This window comes from Hydractinia symbiolongicarpus, chromosome 9, assembly GCF_029227915.1.
Source record: "Hydractinia symbiolongicarpus strain clone_291-10 chromosome 9, HSymV2.1, whole genome shotgun sequence".
In the NCBI taxonomy this organism is placed as follows: domain Eukaryota; kingdom Metazoa; phylum Cnidaria; class Hydrozoa; order Anthoathecata; family Hydractiniidae; genus Hydractinia; species Hydractinia symbiolongicarpus.
In genome coordinates this window covers 9,565,286-9,592,172 of record NC_079883.1, presented here as the reverse complement: position 1 = coordinate 9,592,172, position 26,887 = coordinate 9,565,286, and the positions used below count along the sequence as shown (strand labels likewise).

At 40.1% G+C, this 26,887-nt stretch overlaps 4 protein-coding genes and 12 non-coding genes across 16 annotated transcripts; 6 read left to right on the top strand and 10 right to left on the bottom strand.

Annotated features, from left to right (window-relative positions):
• Positions 1 to 2,663: 2,663 nt before the first annotated feature.
• LOC130656906 (late histone H2B.L4-like) lies at positions 2,664 to 3,690 on the bottom strand. The gene has a single exon (XM_057459848.1). It carries the CDS (start codon positions 3,337 to 3,339, stop codon positions 2,935 to 2,937), a length of 405 nt encoding a protein of 134 aa, XP_057315831.1. The 5' UTR covers positions 3,340 to 3,690; the 3' UTR covers positions 2,664 to 2,934.
• A 511-nt stretch (positions 3,691 to 4,201) lies between these two features.
• LOC130661659 (5S ribosomal RNA) lies at positions 4,202 to 4,320 on the top strand. Its single transcript, XR_008988837.1, has one exon. It is a non-coding gene; the product is annotated as a 5S ribosomal RNA (ribosomal RNA).
• Positions 4,321 to 4,670: 350 nt separating this feature from the next.
• On the bottom strand, positions 4,671 to 4,835 carry LOC130660469 (U1 spliceosomal RNA). Its single transcript, XR_008987667.1, has one exon. It is a non-coding gene; the product is annotated as a U1 spliceosomal RNA (small nuclear RNA).
• Positions 4,836 to 5,000: 165 nt separating this feature from the next.
• LOC130660973 (U2 spliceosomal RNA) lies at positions 5,001 to 5,192 on the bottom strand. Its single transcript, XR_008988169.1, has one exon. It is a non-coding gene; the product is annotated as a U2 spliceosomal RNA (small nuclear RNA).
• A 3,391-nt stretch (positions 5,193 to 8,583) lies between these two features.
• Positions 8,584 to 9,521, bottom strand: LOC130657014 (histone H2B, gonadal-like). The gene has a single exon (XM_057459963.1). The coding sequence runs from the start codon at positions 9,193 to 9,195 to the stop codon at positions 8,791 to 8,793; it is 405 nt and encodes a 134-aa protein (XP_057315946.1). The 5' UTR covers positions 9,196 to 9,521; the 3' UTR covers positions 8,584 to 8,790.
• Positions 9,522 to 10,057: 536 nt separating this feature from the next.
• Positions 10,058 to 10,176, top strand: LOC130661658 (5S ribosomal RNA). Its single transcript, XR_008988836.1, has one exon. It is a non-coding gene; the product is annotated as a 5S ribosomal RNA (ribosomal RNA).
• A 350-nt stretch (positions 10,177 to 10,526) lies between these two features.
• LOC130660474 (U1 spliceosomal RNA) lies at positions 10,527 to 10,691 on the bottom strand. The gene has a single exon (XR_008987673.1). It is a non-coding gene; the product is annotated as a U1 spliceosomal RNA (small nuclear RNA).
• A 354-nt stretch (positions 10,692 to 11,045) lies between these two features.
• Positions 11,046 to 11,237, bottom strand: LOC130660972 (U2 spliceosomal RNA). Its single transcript, XR_008988168.1, has one exon. It is a non-coding gene; the product is annotated as a U2 spliceosomal RNA (small nuclear RNA).
• Positions 11,238 to 11,940: 703 nt separating this feature from the next.
• LOC130657692 (histone H1-delta-like) lies at positions 11,941 to 12,853 on the top strand. Its single transcript, XM_057460701.1, has one exon. The coding sequence runs from the start codon at positions 12,212 to 12,214 to the stop codon at positions 12,761 to 12,763; it is 552 nt and encodes a 183-aa protein (XP_057316684.1). The 5' UTR covers positions 11,941 to 12,211; the 3' UTR covers positions 12,764 to 12,853.
• Positions 12,854 to 16,102: 3,249 nt separating this feature from the next.
• On the top strand, positions 16,103 to 16,221 carry LOC130661657 (5S ribosomal RNA). Its single transcript, XR_008988835.1, has one exon. It is a non-coding gene; the product is annotated as a 5S ribosomal RNA (ribosomal RNA).
• Positions 16,222 to 16,571: 350 nt separating this feature from the next.
• Positions 16,572 to 16,736, bottom strand: LOC130659924 (U1 spliceosomal RNA). The gene has a single exon (XR_008987127.1). It is a non-coding gene; the product is annotated as a U1 spliceosomal RNA (small nuclear RNA).
• A 185-nt stretch (positions 16,737 to 16,921) lies between these two features.
• LOC130660971 (U2 spliceosomal RNA) lies at positions 16,922 to 17,113 on the bottom strand. The gene has a single exon (XR_008988167.1). It is a non-coding gene; the product is annotated as a U2 spliceosomal RNA (small nuclear RNA).
• Positions 17,114 to 21,979: 4,866 nt separating this feature from the next.
• On the top strand, positions 21,980 to 22,098 carry LOC130661656 (5S ribosomal RNA). The gene has a single exon (XR_008988834.1). It is a non-coding gene; the product is annotated as a 5S ribosomal RNA (ribosomal RNA).
• Positions 22,099 to 22,448: 350 nt separating this feature from the next.
• LOC130659923 (U1 spliceosomal RNA) lies at positions 22,449 to 22,613 on the bottom strand. The gene has a single exon (XR_008987126.1). It is a non-coding gene; the product is annotated as a U1 spliceosomal RNA (small nuclear RNA).
• Positions 22,614 to 22,798: 185 nt separating this feature from the next.
• Positions 22,799 to 22,990, bottom strand: LOC130660970 (U2 spliceosomal RNA). The gene has a single exon (XR_008988166.1). It is a non-coding gene; the product is annotated as a U2 spliceosomal RNA (small nuclear RNA).
• A 705-nt stretch (positions 22,991 to 23,695) lies between these two features.
• LOC130657693 (histone H1-delta-like) lies at positions 23,696 to 24,591 on the top strand. Its single transcript, XM_057460702.1, has one exon. It carries the CDS (start codon positions 23,965 to 23,967, stop codon positions 24,514 to 24,516), a length of 552 nt encoding a protein of 183 aa, XP_057316685.1. The 5' UTR covers positions 23,696 to 23,964; the 3' UTR covers positions 24,517 to 24,591.
• Positions 24,592 to 26,887: the final 2,296 nt, after the last annotated feature.

The window sequence follows — 26,887 nt, the reverse complement described above, 5'->3', positions numbered from 1 at the left end:
AATTAACAGAGTAGATGTAATGCTGAAGACCTCAAACTCCAGCAGCTTCTCTTTCAGACTATTGCGTCGTGCTACAAATAAAAATTAACATGCTTTCGCATAGTCGCGGCACCCAAAACGGACATTATACGATGTACAGAAACACACATTTCTGTTTTCGCGCCAAATCAATTCCCGGGAGTGGTACTTTTACGTCCGCATACTTCGCACCGTCTTAAATTATATCTCATTTACACGGTAATGTTTAGTATACTTCTACTGTGATAACAAGCATCGTTTATCGTTGGATTGTTGTAAGAAAACATTAAAAATGAGTGAAGCAGCTTCTCCAAAGAAAATCGCACCCAAGAAAAAACCTGCTGCAAAGAAGACAGCTGATCACCCTAAATATGTGGACATGATCAAGGCTGCTATCGCTACCCTAAAGGAACGCGGTGGTTCATCTCGCCAAGCTATTACAAAATATATTCATGCAAATTACAAAGTTGCTGAAAACTCAGATCATCATCTGAAAATGGCTCTTAAACGAGGAGTAACATCAGGCGATTTGATTCAAACTAAAGGCACTGGTGCTTCTGGATCATTCAAGCTAGGTCAGGTAAAAAAAGAAAAACCTAAGAAAAAGGCCGCAGCAAAAAAGCCAACGGCAAAGAAGCCTACTGCAAAGAAAAGTACACCAAAAAAGAAGCCAGCAAAGAAGAGCACGCCAAAGAAAGCAGCAAAGAAGCCTGCCACAAAGAAAGCCTCGGCTAAGAAACCAGCAGCTAAGAAACCCACAAAGAAGCCTGTTGCTAAAAAACCTGCAGCAAAGAAGGTCAAAAAGACTCCCAAAAAGGCAGCAAAGAAGACCGCAAAAAAATAATTTGTGTGTATCTGGCTATTACATTAACAAACGGCTATTTTTATAGCCACACATTTACAAAAAAACATTATCTTGGTACAAAGTTAAACTTGTTTAAGTCACTTAAACAGTTAAAAAAGAGTAATTTTAAGATTAGATTCCCTAAGTTTAAGTATTTTCGTTTTTAAATTTCTTATTTTCTTGCTTTTACTTTTCTTGCCCTTCATATTTTTAACATTGTCAAACTTTATGTAGCATAAAATTTTTATGTAGCATAAAATTTAAACAGAAAGCAGAACAAAGTTTGATATAAAAAGCTAGCCGTAATATTTTTTATGGATGTGTGGCTATAAAAATAGCCGTTTTTTGTTTGGTAAGATGCTTAGGCACGTTCCCCACGAATTCTTCTTGCCAACTGGATGTCTTTAGGCATGATTGTAACTCGTTTTGCGTGAATGGCACACAAGTTAGTATCCTCGAACAAGCCAACAAGGTACGCTTCAGAAGCCTCTTGCAGAGCCATAACGGCTGTGTTCTGGAATCGCAGATCTGTTTTGAAGTCCTGAGCAATTTCTCGCACAAGACGCTGGAAAGGCAACTTGCGGATCAAGAGCTCGGTTGACTTCTGGTATCTTCTGATTTCTCTGAGAGCAACTGTACCAGGTCTGTAACGATGTGGTTTTTTCACTCCTCCAGTAGCTGGTGCGCTTTTCCTCGCAGCTTTAGTGGCGAGTTGTTTTCGTGGAGCCTTTCCTCCAGTAGATTTACGTGCAGTTTGCTTTGTACGAGCCATATTTTAAGAAGTCGATGTAGTACGGATACACAAGACGGTCTAAAATGCACTATCGCGCCAAAGTTTTATTTCTCATATTGATTGACAGCTAAGGTTCAAAACAAACCATTTGATTGGTGCTAAGAAAGTAATTTCTGATTGGCTGCATAATGACATTACGCTCATTACTTTAACATTTTTATAAAATCTGTGTTTTTTGGCTACGGGAAAACGGCTGTATCTTCTGATACACAAAAGCTTTTGACTTTTTTTTTTTTTAGTAAGTAGCAGAAGGTTTGGCGAATTCCAACGATGCCAAATTTATTGCCTTACTGAAACATTAAGACCACGAATTTTTAAAAAAACTACAGTTTTACTTAAAAAAATGTACAAAATGTTCGGAACATTTTGTAATGACGCAACTCTATTGGTTAATTAGGGTGTTTCCACGAGCAGTAGGTAATTTTATGGCCTCTTTTTAAAGCTGTCTGAATTCTGTTAACTCAAACGTTGTTTTTGTACTCGTTCTGTACGCAACTATATCAATATGTCTGGACGCGGAAAAGGAGGTAAAGGATTGGGAAAAGGAGGTGCTAAACGTCACCGAAAAATTCTTCGTGATAACATTCAGGGAATCACAAAACCTGCTATTCGACGTCTTGCTCGACGAGGTGGTGTCAAACGTATCTCTGGCCTTATCTATGAGGAAACCAGAGGTGTACTGAAGGTTTTCTTAGAGAATGTTATTCGTGATGCTGTAACCTACACAGAGCACGCTAAACGCAAGACCGTTACCGCTATGGATGTTGTTTATGCCTTAAAACGTCAAGGAAGAACTCTTTACGGATTCGGAGGTTAAGCGTTGTCATTGCTCAACAAAAACGGCTATTTTTATAGCCACAAATCTTTTAAAACATTACTTTGTGCACGCTTCCAAATTACACAATGTGTAAAGTCTTGTCACAGTTACATTTATTGCTATACGATACTATGTCATATATGACACAAAAAAAATTTAGAAATACTTTGTAGGGTTAATTTGCCTGGGAGTGTTTCCGTGAAAAGCTGGGTTAAGTTAAATGTAAGCAATAACATGGATCAATGTACTTGTCTTTTCTGCAAGTACAGCTAATAATACGTATGAAAAGTGAAGCTAATCCACACACACACATGGGGAAGTATTTTAAATGTAGGCTAGTGTTCTTAAGCACATTATTTAGAAGTTTTATTAACTTCGGTTAACTTGTAGTGACGCCAAGTAAATGTTTTTTTAAAGATGTGTGGTCTTAAAAAAGACCGTTTGTGTTTGGTAGACGTTGGTTTACTTGCTGCTTGTGTATTTTGTGACGGCTTTTGTTCCTTCACTGACTGCGTGTTTTGCAAGTTCTCCAGGCAAGAGAAGACGTACTGCGGTTTGAATTTCACGAGAAGAGATGGTCGACTTTTTGTTTTGAAGAGCCAAACGCGAAGCTTCGGAAGCAATGCGCTCAAAGATGTCGTTGACAAATGAGTTCATGATGCTCATAGCTTTGCTTGAAACTCCGACATCTGGGTGAACTTGTTTCAAAACATTGTAGATGTAAATAGCATAACTTTCCTTTCTCTTTCTCTTGCGTTTCTTTTCACCAGTTCCACCAATCTTTCCTCCTTTTTTGCCGGGTCTTTTTTCACCTTTCTTGGCTACTTTAGGTGCCTGTTTTCCTCCTTTAGCTGCTGCGTCAGACATGGTTAAAAATTTTTGCTACTTAACTTGTAAATAAGCATTAAACTGCAAGTCAAAACTTTTTGTTTATAAGTAAAAAAATCGGATCGAATTCGATCCGAAAACGCCGATACGCAATTTAATTGGTTAAAAAAAAAATCTTTTGTTTAATACTTAATTATGATTGGTTAAAAAAACATGATTTCGATCCTATTTTTATGATGAAAAAACGAGTAAAGTTTATTTCGTTAACACTTACGTTAAATATTCGTACGTTTTTGTATTAACTTACAAATCAAATCGCAGTTATGTCTGGACGTGGAAAAGGTGGAAAAGCTAAGGCTAAAGCCAAGACAAGATCCTCAAGAGCTGGACTTCAATTTCTAGTCGGTAGAGTGCATAGATTCCTTCGTAGAGGGCACTATGCTAACCGAATTGGATCTGGAGCACCAGTTTACTTAGCAGCCGTCTTGGAATATTTATCTGCTGAGATATTGGAGTTGGCTGGTAACGCAGCAAGAGACAACAAAAAAGCTAGGATTATTCCAAGACATTTACAATTGGCTGTTCGTAATGATGAAGAATTAAACAAACTTTTGAGCGGTGTAACCATTGCAGCTGGTGGTGTTTTGCCAAACATTCAAGCTGTCTTACTCCCAAAGAAGAACGACAAAGGACAGAAGAAGTAAACCGCTACACTCAGAAAACAACGGCTATTTTTATAGCCACACATCTTTAAAAAAACATTGTTTTTTTCACAAAACTATAACCTTAAAGTCTAATAGATAATCCATGCATACGCCTTGTCCTAAGTAACTCAAAGAAATTAAATAAAAAAATTTGATCACAACGTCAAAATAAATTGCACGTATTTGCCCCTACTAATGTCTACGGCCATACCACGATGAACACACCCGTTCTCGTCTGATCACGGAAGTTAAGCATCGTCGGGCCGGGATAGTACTTGGATGGGGGACCGCCTGGGAACTCCCGGTGTCGTAGGCTTTTCATTTTCATTTGTTGCCTTTTCATTTCAATGGTGCTGTGATATATTTCTTGTTATAACAATTAAGGAACGTGGCGGTTGTTGAAAGTGTTTCCTATGACATTTTCCTACGACATTTTCAGGTGATAGTACGAGAAAAAAGAGCTTTCAAATGCATACAAACTCGATCTATTGCCGATCATCCAATAACCCTGACGGAATGGCAAATAAAATAAAATTCCGCCGCCTTCCGAGGACTTATATCGCAATCACGTTTCGTAACAGCCAAGCGAGGTTTTACCTTAGCGTTTAAGTCACCACCGACATTTGGCCGCGCAACTTTTCTAAGCTCATTCATTTTGACTTAAGGAGGGGGCGAGCGCGGACGCAGGCCCCCACTACCAGAAATTGTACGGTCGAGTTACTGACGTTTGCAGTAATCGCAGAGGTCAGCCCAAGCGTAGTGCAATGCAAGAGCCTCACTCTGGAAGAAAACCCTCATTGATCAGTCTTTACTTCCCCTTCAGGTAAGTATGAGTTGGAACTGCACCGTAGCATGAGGGTACCCTTCAAAGTTTGTTAATGCTTGTGGCTTTGTCGCGGGGCATAGGCTGTATTCTCCCCCAGTGTACGCGTTTTGTTCCCGCCGTAGACTATGCAGAGTGCCGTCGGAAAGAGGACTGCTATTATTCTTTTATTGCTTATGTGGGCCGCCATCGGTAATAGTGCAACACCAAGGCAACCCGTGGTCACGGCGTGAATGAATCCACCTCCATGACCCAAGGCCAAAAATCAGATTAATATACTGACCATTCAGAGAATGGCCTACCAGATATTAAACTGATAAGAACAGATACTACACTTGATCTTAGCCATTAGGCCGAGAAGCGATAAAGAACAAGCGTTGCCATGATAGGCATCGTCCACACACCGTAACTGCTTGTGGAGCATGTCACGTTACTGTAAAGCTTACAACTGTCACCGCGTACGGATGGACGGCGACATAGTAAAAATCACGGCTGTTGATTTAGCCGTAGGATGGAGAGCGACTGTAGCGAGTGGATGGTAACTTACATGAATGCTAACAAAGGCGACGATACTAAGTGCGTGATATTACTTTCCAATATGACTGCGTACATTCCGTTTATCAACGCATTACGCCAGAACGTGCGCGCGCGTTACACAGTAGACCATGCAGCCGAAATGCGACAGTGCGACCCTGCCAGGAGTCGAACCTGGAATCCCCTGATTCGTAGTCAGATGCCTTATCCATTGGGCCACAGGGCCATGCTTATGACTTCGCCCCATCGTTATTTTGGCTTGCGCATTCGTTTTACTTACGACAGAATTCTTCGTGTTTGTAGCCATGAAAGAAAGGGACTTCTGTGAGTGAATTTTTTTACTGTGGTCTAATAAAAAAGTCGAAACGCAGTGCCCAATATATGAATTGCTCCTAATAGCCGGAAACAGGCCGTGTCGATGATGTAGGCCGACATACGCAACGCAAACCAAAGAACGCTTTATGAAAATCCTAACACGGGCGCGGAAGAAGCCCAAATTAACAGAGTAGATGTAATGCTGAAGACCTCAAACTCCAGCAGCTTCTCTTTCAGACTATTGCGTCGTGCTACAAATAAAAATTAACATGCTTTCGCATAGTCGCGGCACCCAAAACGGACATTATACGATGTACAGAAACACACATTTCTGTTTTCGCGCCAAATCAATTCCCGGGAGTGGTACTTTTACGTCCGCATACTTCGCACCGTCTTAAATTATATCTCATTTACACGGTAATGTTTAGTATACTTCTACTGTGATAACAAGCATCGTTTATCGTTGGATTGTTGTAAGAAAACATTAAAAATGAGTGAAGCAGCTTCTCCAAAGAAAATCGCACCCAAGAAGAAACCTGCTGCAAAGAAGACAGCTGATCACCCTAAATATGTGGACATGATCAAGGCTGCTATCGCTACCCTAAAGGAACGCGGTGGTTCATCTCGCCAAGCTATTACAAAATATATTCATGCAAATTACAAAGTTGCTGAAAACTCAGATCATCATCTGAAAATGGCTCTTAAACGAGGAGTAACATCAGGCGATTTGATTCAAACTAAAGGCACTGGTGCTTCTGGATCATTCAAGCTAGGTCAGGTAAAAAAAGAAAAACCTAAGAAAAAGGCCGCAGCAAAAAAGCCAACGGCAAAGAAGCCTACTGCAAAGAAAAGTACACCAAAAAAGAAGCCAGCAAAGAAGAGCACGCCAAAGAAAGCAGCAAAGAAGCCTGCCACAAAGAAAGCCTCGGCTAAGAAACCAGCAGCTAAGAAACCCACAAAGAAGCCTGTTGCTAAAAAACCTGCAGCAAAGAAGGTCAAAAAGACTCCCAAAAAGGCAGCAAAGAAGACCGCAAAAAAATAATTTGTGTGTATCTGGCTATTACATTAACAAACGGCTATTTTTATAGCCACACATTTACAAAAAAACATTATCTTGGTACAAAGTTAAACTTGTTTAAGTCACTTAAACAGTTAAAAAAGAGTAATTTTAAGATTAGATTCCCTAAGTTTAAGTATTTTCGTTTTTAAATTTCTTATTTTCTTGCTTTTACTTTTCTTGCCCTTCATATTTTTAACATTGTCAAACTTTATGTAGCATAAAATTTTTATGTAGCATAAAATTTAAACAGAAAGCAGAACAAAGTTTGATATAAAAAGCTAGCCGTAATATTTTTTATGGATGTGTGGCTATAAAAATAGCCGTTTTTTGTTTGGTAAGATGCTTAGGCACGTTCCCCACGAATTCTTCTTGCCAACTGGATGTCTTTAGGCATGATTGTAACTCGTTTTGCGTGAATGGCACACAAGTTAGTATCCTCGAACAAGCCAACAAGGTACGCTTCAGAAGCCTCTTGCAGAGCCATAACGGCTGTGCTCTGGAATCGCAGATCTGTTTTGAAGTCCTGAGCAATTTCTCGCACAAGACGCTGGAAAGGCAACTTGCGGATCAAGAGCTCGGTTGACTTCTGGTATCTTCTGATTTCTCTGAGAGCAACTGTACCAGGTCTGTAACGATGTGGTTTTTTCACTCCTCCAGTAGCTGGTGCGCTTTTCCTCGCAGCTTTAGTGGCGAGTTGTTTTCGTGGAGCCTTTCCTCCAGTAGATTTACGTGCAGTTTGCTTTGTACGAGCCATATTTTAAGAAGTCGATGTAGTACGGATACACAAGACGGTCTAAAATGCACTATCGCGCCAAAGTTTTATTTCTCATATTGATTGACAGCTAAGGTTCAAAACAAACCATTTGATTGGTGCTAAGAAAGTAATTTCTGATTGGCTGCATAATGACATTACGCTCATTACTTTAACATTTTTATAAAATCTGTGTTTTTTGGCTACGGGAAAACGGCTGTATCTTCTGATACACAAAAGCTTTTGACTTTTTTTTTTTTTAGTAAGTAGCAGAAGGTTTGGCGAATTCCAACGATGCCAAATTTATTGCCTTACTGAAACATTAAGACCACGAATTTTTAAAAAAACTACAGTTTTACTTAAAAAAATGTACAAAATGTTCGGAACATTTTGTAATGACGCAACTCTATTGGTTAATTAGGGTGTTTCCACGAGCAGTAGGTAATTTTATGGCCTCTTTTTAAAGCTGTCTGAATTCTGTTAACTCAAACGTTGTTTTTGTACTCGTTCTGTACGCAACTATATCAATATGTCTGGACGCGGAAAAGGAGGTAAAGGATTGGGAAAAGGAGGTGCTAAACGTCACCGAAAAATTCTTCGTGATAACATTCAGGGAATCACAAAACCTGCTATTCGACGTCTTGCTCGACGAGGTGGTGTCAAACGTATCTCTGGCCTTATCTATGAGGAAACCAGAGGTGTACTGAAGGTTTTCTTAGAGAATGTTATTCGTGATGCTGTAACCTACACAGAGCACGCTAAACGCAAGACCGTTACCGCTATGGATGTTGTTTATGCCTTAAAACGTCAAGGAAGAACTCTTTACGGATTCGGAGGTTAAGCGTTGTCATTGCTCAACAAAAACGGCTATTTTTATAGCCACAAATCTTTTAAAACATTACTTTGTGCACGCTTCCAAATTACACAATGTGTAAAGTCTTGTCACAGTTACATTTATTGCTATACGATACTATGTCATATATGACACAAAAAAAATTTAGAAATACTTTGTAGGGTTAATTTGCCTGGGAGTGTTTCCGTGAAAAGCTGGGTTAAGTTAAATGTAAGCAATAACATGGATCAATGTACTTGTCTTTTCTGCAAGTACAGCTAATAATACGTATGAAAAGTGAAGCTAATCCACACACACACATGGGGAAGTATTTTAAATGTAGGCTAGTGTTCTTAAGCACATTATTTAGAAGTTTTATTAACTTCGGTTAACTTGTAGTGACGCCAAGTAAATGTTTTTTTAAAGATGTGTGGTCTTAAAAAAGACCGTTTGTGTTTGGTAGACGTTGGTTTACTTGCTGCTTGTGTATTTTGTGACGGCTTTTGTTCCTTCACTGACTGCGTGTTTTGCAAGTTCTCCAGGCAAGAGAAGACGTACTGCGGTTTGAATTTCACGAGAAGAGATGGTCGACTTTTTGTTTTGAAGAGCCAAACGCGAAGCTTCGGAAGCAATGCGCTCAAAGATGTCGTTGACAAATGAGTTCATGATGCTCATAGCTTTGCTTGAAACTCCGACATCTGGGTGAACTTGTTTCAAAACATTGTAGATGTAAATAGCATAACTTTCCTTTCTCTTTCTCTTGCGTTTCTTTTCACCAGTTCCACCAATCTTTCCTCCTTTTTTGCCGGCTCTTTTTTCACCTTTCTTGGCTACTTTAGGTGCCTGTTTTCCTCCTTTAGCTGCTGCGTCAGACATGGTTAAAAATTTTTGCTACTTAACTTGTAAATAAGCATTAAACTGCAAGTCAAAACTTTTTGTTTATAAGTAAAAAAATCGGATCGAATTCGATCCGAAAACGCCGATACGCAATTTAATTGGTTAAAAAAAAAATCTTTTGTTTAATACTTAATTATGATTGGTTAAAAAAACATGATTTCGATCCTATTTTTATGATGAAAAAACGAGTAAAGTTTATTTCGTTAACACTTACGTTAAATATTCGTACGTTTTTGTATTAACTTACAAATCAAATCGCAGTTATGTCTGGACGTGGAAAAGGTGGAAAAGCTAAGGCTAAAGCCAAGACAAGATCCTCAAGAGCTGGACTTCAATTTCCAGTCGGTAGAGTGCATAGATTCCTTCGTAGAGGGCACTATGCTAACCGAATTGGATCTGGAGCACCAGTTTACTTAGCAGCCGTCTTGGAATATTTATCTGCTGAGATATTGGAGTTGGCTGGTAACGCAGCAAGAGACAACAAAAAAGCTAGGATTATTCCAAGACATTTACAATTGGCTGTTCGTAATGATGAAGAATTAAACAAACTTTTGAGCGGTGTAACCATTGCAGCTGGTGGTGTTTTGCCAAACATTCAAGCTGTCTTACTCCCAAAGAAGAACGACAAAGGACAGAAGAAGTAAACCGCTACACTCAGAAAACAACGGCTATTTTTATAGCCACACATCTTTAAAAAAACATTGTTTTTTTCACAAAACTATAACCTTAAAGTCTAATAGATAATCCATGCATACGCCTTGTCCTAAGTAACTCAAAGAAATTAAATAAAAAAATTTGATCACAACGTCAAAATAAATTGCACGTATTTGCCCCTACTAATGTCTACGGCCATACCACGATGAACACACCCGTTCTCGTCTGATCACGGAAGTTAAGCATCGTCGGGCCGGGATAGTACTTGGATGGGGGACCGCCTGGGAACTCCCGGTGTCGTAGGCTTTTCATTTTCATTTGTTGCCTTTTCATTTCAATGGTGCTGTGATATATTTCTTGTTATAACAATTAAGGAACGTGGCGGTTGTTGAAAGTGTTTCCTATGACATTTTCCTACGACATTTTCAGGTGATAGTACGAGAAAAAAGAGCTTTCAAATGCATACAAACTCGATCTATTGCCGATCATCCAATAACCCTGACGGAATGGCAAATAAAATAAAATTCCGCCGCCTTCCGAGGACTTATATCGCAATCACGTTTCGTAACAGCCAAGCGAGGTTTTACCTTAGCGTTTAAGTCACCACCGACATTTGGCCGCGCAACTTTTCTAAGCTCATTCATTTTGACTTAAGGAGGGGGCGAGCGCGGACGCAGGCCCCCACTACCAGAAATTGTACGGTCGAGTTACTGACGTTTGCAGTAATCGCAGAGGTCAGCCCAAGCGTAGTGCAATGCAAGAGCCTCACTCTGGAAGAAAACCCTCATTGATCAGTCTTTACTTCCCCGTCAGGTAAAGAAAAGTACACCAAAAAAGAAGCCAGCAAAGAAGAGCACGCCAAAGAAAGCAGCAAAGAAGCCTGCCACAAAGAAAGCCTCGGCTAAGAAACCAGCAGCTAAGAAACCCACAAAGAAGCCTGTTGCTAAAAAACCTGCAGCAAAGAAGGTCAAAAAGACTCCCAAAAAGTATGAGTTGGAACTGCACCGTAGCATGAGGGTACCCTTCAAAGTTTGTTAATGCTTGTGGCTTGAGTGTGTTATAAACTGCCGTGTCGCGGGGCATAGGCTGTATTCTCCCCCAGTGTACGCGTTTTGTTCCCGCCGTAGACTATGCAGAGTGCCGTCGGAAAGAGGACTGCTATTATTCTTTTATTGCTTATGTGGGCCGCCATCGGTAATAGTGCAACACCAAGGCAACCCGTGGTCACGGCGTGAATGAATCCACCTCCATGACCCAAGGCCAAAAATCAGATTAATATACTGACCATTCAGAGAATGGCCTACCAGATATTAAACTGATAAGAACAGATACTACACTTGATCTTAGCCATTAGGCCGAGAAGCGATAAAGAACAAGCGTTGCCATGATAGGCATCGTCCACACACCGTAACTGCTTGTGGAGCATGTCACGTTACTGTAAAGCTTACAACTGTCACCGCGTACGGATGGACGGCGACATAGTAAAAATCACGGCTGTTGATTTAGCCGTAGGATGGAGAGCGACTGTAGCGAGTGGATGGTAACTTACATGAATGCTAACAAAGGCGACGATACTAAGTGCGTGATATTACTTTCCAATATGACTGCGTACATTCCGTTTATCAACGCATTACGCCAGAACGTGCGCGCGCGTTACACAGTAGACCATGCAGCCGAAATGCGACAGTGCGACCCTGCCAGGAGTCGAACCTGGAATCCCCTGATTCGTAGTCAGATGCCTTATCCATTGGGCCACAGGGCCATGCTTATGACTTCGCCCCATCGTTATTTTGGCTTGCGCATTCGTTTTACTTACGACAGAATTCTTCGTGTTTGTAGCCATGAAAGAAAGGGACTTCTGTGAGTGAATTTTTTTACTGTGGTCTAATAAAAAAGTCGAAACGCAGTGCCCAATATATGAATTGCTCCTAATAGCCGGAAACAGGCCGTGTCGATGATGTAGGCCGACATACGCAACGCAAACCAAAGAACGCTTTATGAAAATCCTAACACGGGCGCGGAAGAAGCCCAAATTAACAGAGTAGATGTAATGCTGAAGACCTCAAACTCCAGCAGCTTCTCTTTCAGACTATTGCGTCGTGCTACAAATAAAAATTAACATGCTTTCGCATAGTCGCGGCACCCAAAACGGACATTATACGATGTACAGAAACACACATTTCTGTTTTCGCGCCAAATCAATTCCCGGGAGTGGTACTTTTACGTCCGCATACTTCGCACCGTCTTAAATTATATCTCATTTACACGGTAATGTTTAGTATACTTCTACTGTGATAACAAGCATCGTTTATCGTTGGATTGTTGTAAGAAAACATTAAAAATGAGTGAAGCAGCTTCTCCAAAGAAAATCACACCCAAGAAGAAACCTGCTGCAAAGAAGACAGCTGATCACCCTAAATATGTGGACATGATCAAGGCTGCTATCGCTACCCTAAAGGAACGCGGTGGTTCATCTCGCCAAGCTATTACAAAATATATTCATGCAAATTACAAAGTTGCTGAAAACTCAGATCATCATCTGAAAATGGCTCTTAAACGAGGAGTAACATCAGGCGATTTGATTCAAACTAAAGGCACTGGTGCTTCTGGATCATTCAAGCTAGGTCAGGTAAAAAAAGAAAAACCTAAGAAAAAGGCCGCAGCAAAAAAGCCAACGGCAAAGAAGCCTACTGCAAAGAAAAGTACACCAAAAAAGAAGCCAGCAAAGAAGAGCACGCCAAAGAAAGCAGCAAAGAAGCCTGCCACAAAGAAAGCCTCGGCTAAGAAACCAGCAGCTAAGAAACCCACAAAGAAGCCTGTTGCTAAAAAACCTGCAGCAAAGAAGGTCAAAAAGACTCCCAAAAAGGCAGCAAAGAAGACCGCAAAAAAATAATTTGTGTGTATCTGGCTATTACATTAACAAACGGCTATTTTTATAGCCACACATTTACAAAAAAACATTATCTTGGTACAAAGTTAAACTTGTTTAAGTCACTTAAACAGTTAAAAAAGAGTAATTTTAAGATTAGATTCCCTAAGTTTAAGTATTTTCGTTTTTAAATTTCTTATTTTCTTGCTTTTACTTTTCTTGCCCTTCATATTTTTAACATTGTCAAACTTTATGTAGCATAAAATTTTTATGTAGCATAAAATTTAAACAGAAAGCAGAACAAAGTTTGATATAAAAAGCTAGCCGTAATATTTTTTATGGATGTGTGGCTATAAAAATAGCCGTTTTTTGTTTGGTAAGATGCTTAGGCACGTTCCCCACGAATTCTTCTTGCCAACTGGATGTCTTTAGGCATGATTGTAACTCGTTTTGCGTGAATGGCACACAAGTTAGTATCCTCGAACAAGCCAACAAGGTACGCTTCAGAAGCCTCTTGCAGAGCCATAACGGCTGTGCTCTGGAATCGCAGATCTGTTTTGAAGTCCTGAGCAATTTCTCGCACAAGACGCTGGAAAGGCAACTTGCGGATCAAGAGCTCGGTTGACTTCTGGTATCTTCTGATTTCTCTGAGAGCAACTGTACCAGGTCTGTAACGATGTGGTTTTTTCACTCCTCCAGTAGCTGGTGCGCTTTTCCTCGCAGCTTTAGTGGCGAGTTGTTTTCGTGGAGCCTTTCCTCCAGTAGATTTACGTGCAGTTTGCTTTGTACGAGCCATATTTTAAGAAGTCGATGTAGTACGGATACACAAGACGGTCTAAAATGCACTATCGCGCCAAAGTTTTATTTCTCATATTGATTGACAGCTAAGGTTCAAAACAAACCATTTGATTGGTGCTAAGAAAGTAATTTCTGATTGGCTGCATAATGACATTACGCTCATTACTTTAACATTTTTATAAAATCTGTGTTTTTTGGCTACGGGAAAACGGCTGTATCTTCTGATACACAAAAGCTTTTGACTTTTTTTTTTTTTAGTAAGTAGCAGAAGGTTTGGCGAATTCCAACGATGCCAAATTTATTGCCTTACTGAAACATTAAGACCACGAATTTTTAAAAAAACTACAGTTTTACTTAAAAAAATGTACAAAATGTTCGGAACATTTTGTAATGACGCAACTCTATTGGTTAATTAGGGTGTTTCCACGAGCAGTAGGTAATTTTATGGCCTCTTTTTAAAGCTGTCTGAATTCTGTTAACTCAAACGTTGTTTTTGTACTCGTTCTGTACGCAACTATATCAATATGTCTGGACGCGGAAAAGGAGGTAAAGGATTGGGAAAAGGAGGTGCTAAACGTCACCGAAAAATTCTTCGTGATAACATTCAGGGAATCACAAAACCTGCTATTCGACGTCTTGCTCGACGAGGTGGTGTCAAACGTATCTCTGGCCTTATCTATGAGGAAACCAGAGGTGTACTGAAGGTTTTCTTAGAGAATGTTATTCGTGATGCTGTAACCTACACAGAGCACGCTAAACGCAAGACCGTTACCGCTATGGATGTTGTTTATGCCTTAAAACGTCAAGGAAGAACTCTTTACGGATTCGGAGGTTAAGCGTTGTCATTGCTCAACAAAAACGGCTATTTTTATAGCCACAAATCTTTTAAAACATTACTTTGTGCACGCTTCCAAATTACACAATGTGTAAAGTCTTGTCACAGTTACATTTATTGCTATACGATACTATGTCATATATGACACAAAAAAAATTTAGAAATACTTTGTAGGGTTAATTTGCCTGGGAGTGTTTCCGTGAAAAGCTGGGTTAAGTTAAATGTAAGCAATAACATGGATCAATGTACTTGTCTTTTGTGCAAGTACAGCTAATAATACGTATGAAAAGTGAAGCTAATCCACACACACACATGGGGAAGTATTTTAAATGTAGGCTAGTGTTCTTAAGCACATTATTTAGAAGTTTTATTAACTTCGGTTAACTTGTAGTGACGCCAAGTAAATGTTTTTTTAAAGATGTGTGGTCTTAAAAAAGACCGTTTGTGTTTGGTAGACGTTGGTTTACTTGCTGCTTGTGTATTTTGTGACGGCTTTTGTTCCTTCACTGACTGCGTGTTTTGCAAGTTCTCCAGGCAAGAGAAGACGTACTGCGGTTTGAATTTCACGAGAAGAGATGGTCGACTTTTTGTTTTGAAGAGCCAAACGCGAAGCTTCGGAAGCAATGCGCTCAAAGATGTCGTTGACAAATGAGTTCATGATGCTCATAGCTTTGCTTGAAACTCCGACATCTGGGTGAACTTGTTTCAAAACATTGTAGATGTAAATAGCATAACTTTCCTTTCTCTTTCTCTTGCGTTTCTTTTCACCAGTTCCACCAATCTTTCCTCCTTTTTTGCCGGCTCTTTTTTCACCTTTCTTGGCTACTTTAGGTGCCTGTTTTCCTCCTTTAGCTGCTGCGTCAGACATGGTTAAAAATTTTTGCTACTTAACTTGTAAATAAGCATTAAACTGCAAGTCAAAACTTTTTGTTTATAAGTAAAAAAATCGGATCGAATTCGATCCGAAAACGCCGATACGCAATTTAATTGGTTAAAAAAAAAATCTTTTGTTTAATACTTAATTATGATTGGTTAAAAAAACATGATTTCGATCCTATTTTTATGATGAAAAAACGAGTAAAGTTTATTTCGTTAACACTTACGTTAAATATTCGTACGTTTTTGTATTAACTTACAAATCAAATCGCAGTTATGTCTGGACGTGGAAAAGGTGGAAAAGCTAAGGCTAAAGCCAAGACAAGATCCTCAAGAGCTGGACTTCAATTTCCAGTCGGTAGAGTGCATAGATTCCTTCGTAGAGGGCACTATGCTAACCGAATTGGATCTGGAGCACCAGTTTACTTAGCAGCCGTCTTGGAATATTTATCTGCTGAGATATTGGAGTTGGCTGGTAACGCAGCAAGAGACAACAAAAAAGCTAGGATTATTCCAAGACATTTACAATTGGCTGTTCGTAATGATGAAGAATTAAACAAACTTTTGAGCGGTGTAACCATTGCAGCTGGTGGTGTTTTGCCAAACATTCAAGCTGTCTTACTCCCAAAGAAGAACGACAAAGGACAGAAGAAGTAAACCGCTACACTCAGAAAACAACGGCTATTTTTATAGCCACACATCTTTAAAAAAACATTGTTTTTTTCACAAAACTATAACCTTAAAGTCTAATAGATAATCCATGCATACGCCTTGTCCTAAGTAACTCAAAGAAATTAAATAAAAAAATTTGATCACAACGTCAAAATAAATTGCACGTATTTGCCCCTACTAATGTCTACGGCCATACCACGATGAACACACCCGTTCTCGTCTGATCACGGAAGTTAAGCATCGTCGGGCCGGGATAGTACTTGGATGGGGGACCGCCTGGGAACTCCCGGTGTCGTAGGCTTTTCATTTTCATTTGTTGCCTTTTCATTTCAATGGTGCTGTGATATATTTCTTGTTATAACAATTAAGGAACGTGGCGGTTGTTGAAAGTGTTTCCTATGACATTTTCCTACGACATTTTCAGGTGATAGTACGAGAAAAAAGAGCTTTCAAATGCATACAAACTCGATCTATTGCCGATCATCCAATAACCCTGACGGAATGGCAAATAAAATAAAATTCCGCCGCCTTCCGAGGACTTATATCGCAATCACGTTTCGTAACAGCCAAGCGAGGTTTTACCTTAGCATTTAAGTCACCACCGACATTTGGCCGCGCAACTTTTCTAAGCTCATTCATTTTGACTTAAGGAGGGGGCGAGCGCGGACGCAGGCCCCCACTACCAGAAATTGTACGGTCGAGTTACTGACGTTTGCAGTAATCGCAGAGGTCAGCCCAAGCGTAGTGCAATGCAAGAGCCTCACTCTGGAAGAAAACCCTCATTGATCAGTCTTTACTTCCCCGTCAGGTAAGTATGAGTTGGAACTGCACCGTAGCATGAGGGTACCCTTCAAAGTTTGTTAATGCTTGTGGCTTGAGTGTGTTATAAACTGCCGTGTCGCGGGGCATAGGCTGTATTCTCCCCCAGTGTACGCGTTTTGTTCCCGCCGTAGACTATGCAGAGTGCCGTCGGAAAGAGGACTGCTATTATTCTTTTATTGCTTATGTGGGCCGCCATCGGTAATAGTGCAACACCAAGGCAACCCGTGGTCACGGCGTGAATGAATCCACCTCCATGACCCAAGGCCAAAAATCAGATTAATATACTGACCATTCAGAGAATGGCCTACCAGATATTAAACTGATAAGAACAGATACTACACTTGATCTTAGCCATTAGGCCGAGAAGCGATAAAGAACAAGCGTTGCCATGATAGGCATCGTCCACACACCGTAACTGCTTGTGGAGCATGTCACGTTACTGTAAAGCTTACAACTGTCACCGCGTACGGATGGACGGCGACATAGTAAAAATCACGGCTGTTGATTTAGCCGTAGGATGGAGAGCGACTGTAGCGAGTGGATGGTAACTTACATGAATGCTAACAAAGGCGACGATACTAAGTGCGTGATATTACTTTCCAATATGACTGCGTACATTCCGTTTATCAACGCATTACGCCAGAACGTGCGCGCGCGTTACACAGTAGACCATGCAGCCGAAATGCGACAGTGCGACCCTGCCAGGAGTCGAACCTGGAATCCCCTGATTCGTAGTCAGATGCCTTATCCATTGGGCCACAGGGCCATGCTTATGACTTCGCCCCATCGTTATTTTGGCTTGCGCATTCGTTTTACTTACGACAGAATTCTTCGTGTTTGTAGCCATGAAAGAAAGGGACTTCTGTGAGTGAATTTTTTTACTGTGGTCTAATAAAAAAGTCGAAACGCAGTGCCCAATATATGAATTGCTCCTAATAGCCGGAAACAGGCCGTGTCGATGATGTAGGCCGACATACGCAACGCAAACCAAAGAACGCTTTATGAAAATCCTAACACGGGCGCGGAAGAAGCCCAAATTAACAGAGTAGATGTAATGCTGAAGACCTCAAACTCCAGCAGCTTCTCTTTCAGACTATTGCGTCGTGCTACAAATAAAAATTAACATGCTTTCGCATAGTCGCGGCACCCAAAACGGACATTATACGATGTACAGAAACACACATTTCTGTTTTCGCGCCAAATCAATTCCCGGGAGTGGTACTTTTACGTCCGCATACTTCGCACCGTCTTAAATTATATCTCATTTACACGGTAATGTTTAGTATACTTCTACTGTGATAACAAGCATCGTTTATCGTTGGATTGTTGTAAGAAAACATTAAAAATGAGTGAAGCAGCTTCTCCAAAGAAAATCGCACCCAAGAAGAAACCTGCTGCAAAGAAGACAGCTGATCACCCTAAATATGTGGACATGATCAAGGCTGCTATCGCTACCCTAAAGGAACGCGGTGGTTCATCTCGCCAAGCTATTACAAAATATATTCATGCAAATTACAAAGTTGCTGAAAACTCAGATCATCATCTGAAAATGGCTCTTAAACGAGGAGTAACATCAGGCGATTTGATTCAAACTAAAGGCACTGGTGCTTCTGGATCATTCAAGCTAGGTCAGGTAAAAAAAGAAAAACCTAAGAAAAAGGCCGCAGCAAAAAAGCCAACGGCAAAGAAGCCTACTGCAAAGAAAAGTACACCAAAAAAGAAGCCAGCAAAGAAGAGCACGCCAAAGAAAGCAGCAAAGAAGCCTGCCACAAAGAAAGCCTCGGCTAAGAAACCAGCAGCTAAGAAACCCACAAAGAAGCCTGTTGCTAAAAAACCTGCAGCAAAGAAGGTCAAAAAGACTCCCAAAAAGGCAGCAAAGAAGACCGCAAAAAAATAATTTGTGTGTATCTGGCTATTACATTAACAAACGGCTATTTTTATAGCCACACATTTACAAAAAAACATTATCTTGGTACAAAGTTAAACTTGTTTAAGTCACTTAAACAGTTAAAAAAGAGTAATTTTAAGATTAGATTCCCTAAGTTTAAGTATTTTCGTTTTTAAATTTCTTATTTTCTTGCTTTTACTTTTCTTGCCCTTCATATTTTTAACATTGTCAAACTTTATGTAGCATAAAATTTTTATGTAGCATAAAATTTAAACAGAAAGCAGAACAAAGTTTGATATAAAAAGCTAGCCGTAATATTTTTTATGGATGTGTGGCTATAAAAATAGCCGTTTTTTGTTTGGTAAGATGCTTAGGCACGTTCCCCACGAATTCTTCTTGCCAACTGGATGTCTTTAGGCATGATTGTAACTCGTTTTGCGTGAATGGCACACAAGTTAGTATCCTCGAACAAGCCAACAAGGTACGCTTCAGAAGCCTCTTGCAGAGCCATAACGGCTGTGCTCTGGAATCGCAGATCTGTTTTGAAGTCCTGAGCAATTTCTCGCACAAGACGCTGGAAAGGCAACTTGCGGATCAAGAGCTCGGTTGACTTCTGGTATCTTCTGATTTCTCTGAGAGCAACTGTACCAGGTCTGTAACGATGTGGTTTTTTCACTCCTCCAGTAGCTGGTGCGCTTTTCCTCGCAGCTTTAGTGGCGAGTTGTTTTCGTGGAGCCTTTCCTCCAGTAGATTTACGTGCAGTTTGCTTTGTACGAGCCATATTTTAAGAAGTCGATGTAGTACGGATACACAAGACGGTCTAAAATGCACTATCGCGCCAAAGTTTTATTTCTCATATTGATTGACAGCTAAGGTTCAAAACAAACCATTTGATTGGTGCTAAGAAAGTAATTTCTGATTGGCTGCATAATGACATTACGCTCATTACTTTAACATTTTTATAAAATCTGTGTTTTTTGGCTACGGGAAAACGGCTGTATCTTCTGATACACAAAAGCTTTTGACTTTTTTTTTTTTTTAGTAAGTAGCAGAAGGTTTGGCGAATTCCAACGATGCCAAATTTATTGCCTTACTGAAACATTAAGACCACGAATTTTTAAAAAAACTACAGTTTTACTTAAAAAAATGTACAAAATGTTCGGAACATTTTGTAATGACGCAACTCTATTGGTTAATTAGGGTGTTTCCACGAGCAGTAGGTAATTTTATGGCCTCTTTTTAAAGCTGTCTGAATTCTGTTAACTCAAACGTTGTTTTTGTACTCGTTCTGTACGCAACTATATCAATATGTCTGGACGCGGAAAAGGAGGTAAAGGATTGGGAAAAGGAGGTGCTAAACGTCACCGAAAAATTCTTCGTGATAACATTCAGGGAATCACAAAACCTGCTATTCGACGTCTTGCTCGACGAGGTGGTGTCAAACGTATCTCTGGCCTTATCTATGAGGAAACCAGAGGTGTACTGAAGGTTTTCTTAGAGAATGTTATTCGTGATGCTGTAACCTACACAGAGCACGCTAAACGCAAGACTGTTACCGCTATGGATGTTGTTTATGCCTTAAAACGTCAAGGAAGAACTCTTTACGGATTCGGAGGTTAAGCGTTGTCATTGCTCAACAAAAACGGCTATTTTTATAGCCACAAATCTTTTAAAACATTACTTTGTGCACGCTTCCAAATTACACAATGTGTAAAGTCTTGTCACAGTTACATTTATTGCTATACGATACTATGTCATATATGACACAAAAAAAATTTAGAAATACTTTGTAGGGTTAATTTGCCTGGGAGTGTTTCCGTGAAAAGCTGGGTTAAGTTAAATGTAAGCAATAACATGGATCAATGTACTTGTCTTTTCTGCAAGTACAGCTAATAATACGTATGAAAAGTGAAGCTAATCCACACACACACATGGGGAAGTATTTTAAATGTAGGCTAGTGTTCTTAAGCACATTATTTAGAAGTTTTATTAACTTCGGTTAACTTGTAGTGACGCCAAGTAAATGTTTTTTTAAAGATGTGTGGTCTTAAAAAAGACCGTTTGTGTTTGGTAGACGTTGGTTTACTTGCTGCTTGTGTATTTTGTGACGGCTTTTGTTCCTTCACTGACTGCGTGTTTTGCAAGTTCTCCAGGCAAGAGAAGACGTACTGCGGTTTGAATTTCACGAGAAGAGATGGTCGACTTTTTGTTTTGAAGAGCCAAACGCGAAGCTTCGGAAGCAATGCGCTCAAAGATGTCGTTGACAAATGAGTTCATGATGCTCATAGCTTTGCTTGAAACTCCGACATCTGGGTGAACTTGTTTCAAAACATTGTAGATGTAAATAGCATAACTTTCCTTTCTCTTTCTCTTGCGTTTCTTTTCACCAGTTCCACCAATCTTTCCTCCTTTTTTGCCGGCTCTTTTTTCACCTTTCTTGGCTACTTTAGGTGCCTGTTTTCCTCCTTTAGCTGCTGCGTCAGACATGGTTAAAAATTTTTGCTACTTAACTTGTAAATAAGCATTAAACTGCAAGTCAAAACTTTTTGTTTATAAGTAAAAAAATCGGATCGAATTCGATCCGAAAACGCCGATACGCAATTTAATTGGTTAAAAAAAAAATCTTTTGTTTAATACTTAATTATGATTGGTTAAAAAAACATGATTTCGATCCTATTTTTATGATGAAAAAACGAGTAAAGTTTATTTCGTTAACACTTACGTTAAATATTCGTACGTTTTTGTATTAACTTACAAATCAAATCGCAGTTATGTCTGGACGTGGAAAAGGTGGAAAAGCTAAGGCTAAAGCCAAGACAAGATCCTCAAGAGCTGGACTTCAATTTCCAGTCGGTAGAGTGCATAGATTCCTTCGTAGAGGGCACTATGCTAACCGAATTGGATCTGGAGCACCAGTTTACTTAGCAGCCGTCTTGGAATATTTATCTGCTGAGATATTGGAGTTGGCTGGTAACGCAGCAAGAGACAACAAAAAAGCTAGGATTATTCCAAGACATTTACAATTGGCTGTTCGTAATGATGAAGAATTAAACAAACTTTTGAGCGGTGTAACCATTGCAGCTGGTGGTGTTTTGCCAAACATTCAAGCTGTCTTACTCCCAAAGAAGAACGACAAAGGACAGAAGAAGTAAACCGCTACACTCAGAAAACAACGGCTATTTTTATAGCCACACATCTTTAAAAAAACATTGTTTTTTTCACAAAACTATAACCTTAAAGTCTAATAGATAATCCATGCATACGCCTTGTCCTAAGTAACTCAAAGAAATTAAATAAAAAAATTTGATCACAACGTCAAAATAAATTGCACGTATTTGCCCCTACTAATGTCTACGGCCATACCACGATGAACACACCCGTTCTCGTCTGATCACGGAAGTTAAGCATCGTCGGGCCGGGATAGTACTTGGATGGGGGACCGCCTGGGAACTCCCGGTGTCGTAGGCTTTTCATTTTCATTTGTTGCCTTTTCATTTCAATGGTGCTGTGATATATTTCTTGTTATAACAATTAAGGAACGTGGCGGTTGTTGAAAGTGTTTCCTATGACATTTTCCTACGACATTTTCAGGTGATAGTACGAGAAAAAAGAGCTTTCAAATGCATACAAACTCGATCTATTGCCGATCATCCAATAACCCTGACGGAATGGCAAATAAAATAAAATTCCGCCGCCTTCCGAGGACTTATATCGCAATCACGTTTCGTAACAGCCAAGCGAGGTTTTACCTTAGCGTTTAAGTCACCACCGACATTTGGCCGCGCAACTTTTCTAAGCTCATTCATTTTGACTTAAGGAGGGGGCGAGCGCGGACGCAGGCCCCCACTACCAGAAATTGTACGGTCGAGTTACTGACGTTTGCAGTAATCGCAGAGGTCAGCCCAAGCGTAGTGCAATGCAAGAGCCTCACTCTGGAAGAAAACCCTCATTGATCAGTCTTTACTTCCCCGTCAGGTAAGTATGAGTTGGAACTGCACCGTAGCATGAGGGTACCCTTCAAAGTTTGTTAATGCTTGTGGCTTGAGTGTGTTATAAACTGCCGTGTCGCGGGGCATAGGCTGTATTCTCCCCCAGTGTACGCGTTTTGTTCCCGCCGTAGACTATGCAGAGTGCCGTCGGAAAGAGGACTGCTATTATTCTTTTATTGCTTATGTGGGCCGCCATCGGTAATAGTGCAACACCAAGGCAACCCGTGGTCACGGCGTGAATGAATCCACCTCCATGACCCAAGGCCAAAAATCAGATTAATATACTGACCATTCAGAGAATGGCCTACCAGATATTAAACTGATAAGAACAGATACTACACTTGATCTTAGCCATTAGGCCGAGAAGCGATAAAGAACAAGCGTTGCCATGATAGGCATCGTCCACACACCGTAACTGCTTGTGGAGCATGTCACGTTACTGTAAAGCTTACAACTGTCACCGCGTACGGATGGACGGCGACATAGTAAAAATCACGGCTGTTGATTTAGCCGTAGGATGGAGAGCGACTGTAGCGAGTGGATGGTAACTTACATGAATGCTAACAAAGGCGACGATACTAAGTGCGTGATATTACTTTCCAATATGACTGCGTACATTCCGTTTATCAACGCATTACGCCAGAACGTGCGCGCGCGTTACACAGTAGACCATGCAGCCGAAATGCGACAGTGCGACCCTGCCAGGAGTCGAACCTGGAATCCCCTGATTCGTAGTCAGATGCCTTATCCATTGGGCCACAGGGCCATGCTTATGACTTCGCCCCATCGTTATTTTGGCTTGCGCATTCGTTTTACTTACGACAGAATTCTTCGTGTTTGTAGCCATGAAAGAAAGGGACTTCTGTGAGTGAATTTTTTTACTGTGGTCTAATAAAAAAGTCGAAACGCAGTGCCCAATATATGAATTGCTCCTAATAGCCGGAAACAGGCCGTGTCGATGATGTAGGCCGACATACGCAACGCAAACCAAAGAACGCTTTATGAAAATCCTAACACGGGCGCGGAAGAAGCCCAAATTAACAGAGTAGATGTAATGCTGAAGACCTCAAACTCCAGCAGCTTCTCTTTCAGACTATTGCGTCGTGCTACAAATAAAAATTAACATGCTTTCGCATAGTCGCGGCACCCAAAACGGACATTATACGATGTACAGAAACACACATTTCTGTTTTCGCGCCAAATCAATTCCCGGGAGTGGTACTTTTACGTCCGCATACTTCGCACCGTCTTAAATTATATCTCATTTACACGGTAATGTTTAGTATACTTCTACTGTGATAACAAGCATCGTTTATCGTTGGATTGTTGTAAGAAAACATTAAAAATGAGTGAAGCAGCTTCTCCAAAGAAAATCGCACCCAAGAAGAAACCTGCTGCAAAGAAGACAGCTGATCACCCTAAATATGTGGACATGATCAAGGCTGCTATGGCTACCCTAAAGGAACGCGGTGGTTCATCTCGCCAAGCTATTACAAAATATATTCATGCAAATTACAAAGTTGCTGAAAACTCAGATCATCATCTGAAAATGGCTCTTAAACGAGGAGTAACATCAGGCGAATTGATTCAAACTAAAGGCACTGGTGCTTCTGGATCATTCAAGCTAGGTCAGGTAAAAAAAGAAAAACCTAAGAAAAAGGCCGCAGCAAAAAAGCCAACGGCAAAGAAGCCTACTGCAAAGAAAAGTACACCAAAAAAGAAGCCAGCAAAGAAGAGCACGCCAAAGAAAGCAGCAAAGAAGCCTGCCACAAAGAAAGCCTCGGCTAAGAAACCAGCAGCTAAGAAACCCACAAAGAAGCCTGTTGCTAAAAAACCTGCAGCAAAGAAGGTCAAAAAGACTCCCAAAAAGGCAGCAAAGAAGACCGCAAAAAAATAATTTGTGTGTATCTGGCTATTACATTAACAAACGGCTATTTTTATAGCCACACATTTACAAAAAAACATTATCTTGGTACAAAGTTAAACTTGTTTAAGTCACTTAAACAGTTAAAAAAGAGTAATTTTAAGATTAGATTCCCTAAGTTTAAGTATTTTCGTTTTTAAATTTCTTATTTTCTTGCTTTTACTTTTCTTGCCCTTCATATTTTTAACATTGTCAAACTTTATGTAGCATAAAATTTTTATGTAGCATAAAATTTAAACAGAAAGCAGAACAAAGTTTGATATAAAAAGCTAGCCGTAATATTTTTTATGGATGTGTGGCTATAAAAATAGCCGTTTTTTGTTTGGTAAGATGCTTAGGCACGTTCCCCACGAATTCTTCTTGCCAACTGGATGTCTTTAGGCATGATTGTAACTCGTTTTGCGTGAATGGCACACAAGTTAGTATCCTCGAACAAGCCAACAAGGTACGCTTCAGAAGCCTCTTGCAGAGCCATAACGGCTGTGCTCTGGAATCGCAGATCTGTTTTGAAGTCCTGAGCAATTTCTCGCACAAGACGCTGGAAAGGCAACTTGCGGATCAAGAGCTCGGTTGACTTCTGGTATCTTCTGATTTCTCTGAGAGCAACTGTACCAGGTCTGTAACGATGTGGTTTTTTCACTCCTCCAGTAGCTGGTGCGCTTTTCCTCGCAGCTTTAGTGGCGAGTTGTTTTCGTGGAGCCTTTCCTCCAGTAGATTTACGTGCAGTTTGCTTTGTACGAGCCATATTTTAAGAAGTCGATGTAGTACGGATACACAAGACGGTCTAAAATGCACTATCGCGCCAAAGTTTTATTTCTCATATTGATTGACAGCTAAGGTTCAAAACAAACCATTTGATTGGTGCTAAGAAAGTAATTTCTGATTGGCTGCATAATGACATTACGCTCATTACTTTAACATTTTTATAAAATCTGTGTTTTTTGGCTACGGGAAAACGGCTGTATCTTCTGATACACAAAAGCTTTTGACTTTTTTTTTTTTTAGTAAGTAGCAGAAGGTTTGGCGAATTCCAACGATGCCAAATTTATTGCCTTACTGAAACATTAAGACCACGAATTTTTAAAAAAACTACAGTTTTACTTAAAAAAATGTACAAAATGTTCGGAACATTTTGTAATGACGCAACTCTATTGGTTAATTAGGGTGTTTCCACGAGCAGTAGGTAATTTTATGGCCTCTTTTTAAAGCTGTCTGAATTCTGTTAACTCAAACGTTGTTTTTGTACTCGTTCTGTACGCAACTATATCAATATGTCTGGACGCGGAAAAGGAGGTAAAGGATTGGGAAAAGGAGGTGCTAAACGTCACCGAAAAATTCTTCGTGATAACATTCAGGGAATCACAAAACCTGCTATTCGACGTCTTGCTCGACGAGGTGGTGTCAAACGTATCTCTGGCCTTATCTATGAGGAAACCAGAGGTGTACTGAAGGTTTTCTTAGAGAATGTTATTCGTGATGCTGTAACCTACACAGAGCACGCTAAACGCAAGACCGTTACCGCTATGGATGTTGTTTATGCCTTAAAACGTCAAGGAAGAACTCTTTACGGATTCGGAGGTTAAGCGTTGTCATTGCTCAACAAAAACGGCTATTTTTATAGCCACAAATCTTTTAAAACATTACTTTGTGCACGCTTCCAAATTACACAATGTGTAAAGTCTTGTCACAGTTACATTTATTGCTATACGATACTATGTCATATATGACACAAAAAAAATTTAGAAATACTTTGTAGGGTTAATTTGCCTGGGAGTGTTTCCGTGAAAAGCTGGGTTAAGTTAAATGTAAGCAATAACATGGATCAATGTACTTGTCTTTTCTGCAAGTACAGCTAATAATACGTATGAAAAGTGAAGCTAATCCACACACACACATGGGGAAGTATTTTAAATGTAGGCTAGTGTTCTTAAGCACATTATTTAGAAGTTTTATTAACTTCGGTTAACTTGTAGTGACGCCAAGTAAATGTTTTTTTAAAGATGTGTGGTCTTAAAAAAGACCGTTTGTGTTTGGTAGACGTTGGTTTACTTGCTGCTTGTGTATTTTGTGACGGCTTTTGTTCCTTCACTGACTGCGTGTTTTGCAAGTTCTCCAGGCAAGAGAAGACGTACTGCGGTTTGAATTTCACGAGAAGAGATGGTCGACTTTTTGTTTTGAAGAGCCAAACGCGAAGCTTCGGAAGCAATGCGCTCAAAGATGTCGTTGACAAATGAGTTCATGATGCTCATAGCTTTGCTTGAAACTCCGACATCTGAGTGAACTTGTTTCAAAACATTGTAGATGTAAATAGCATAACTTTCCTTTCTCTTTCTCTTGCGTTTCT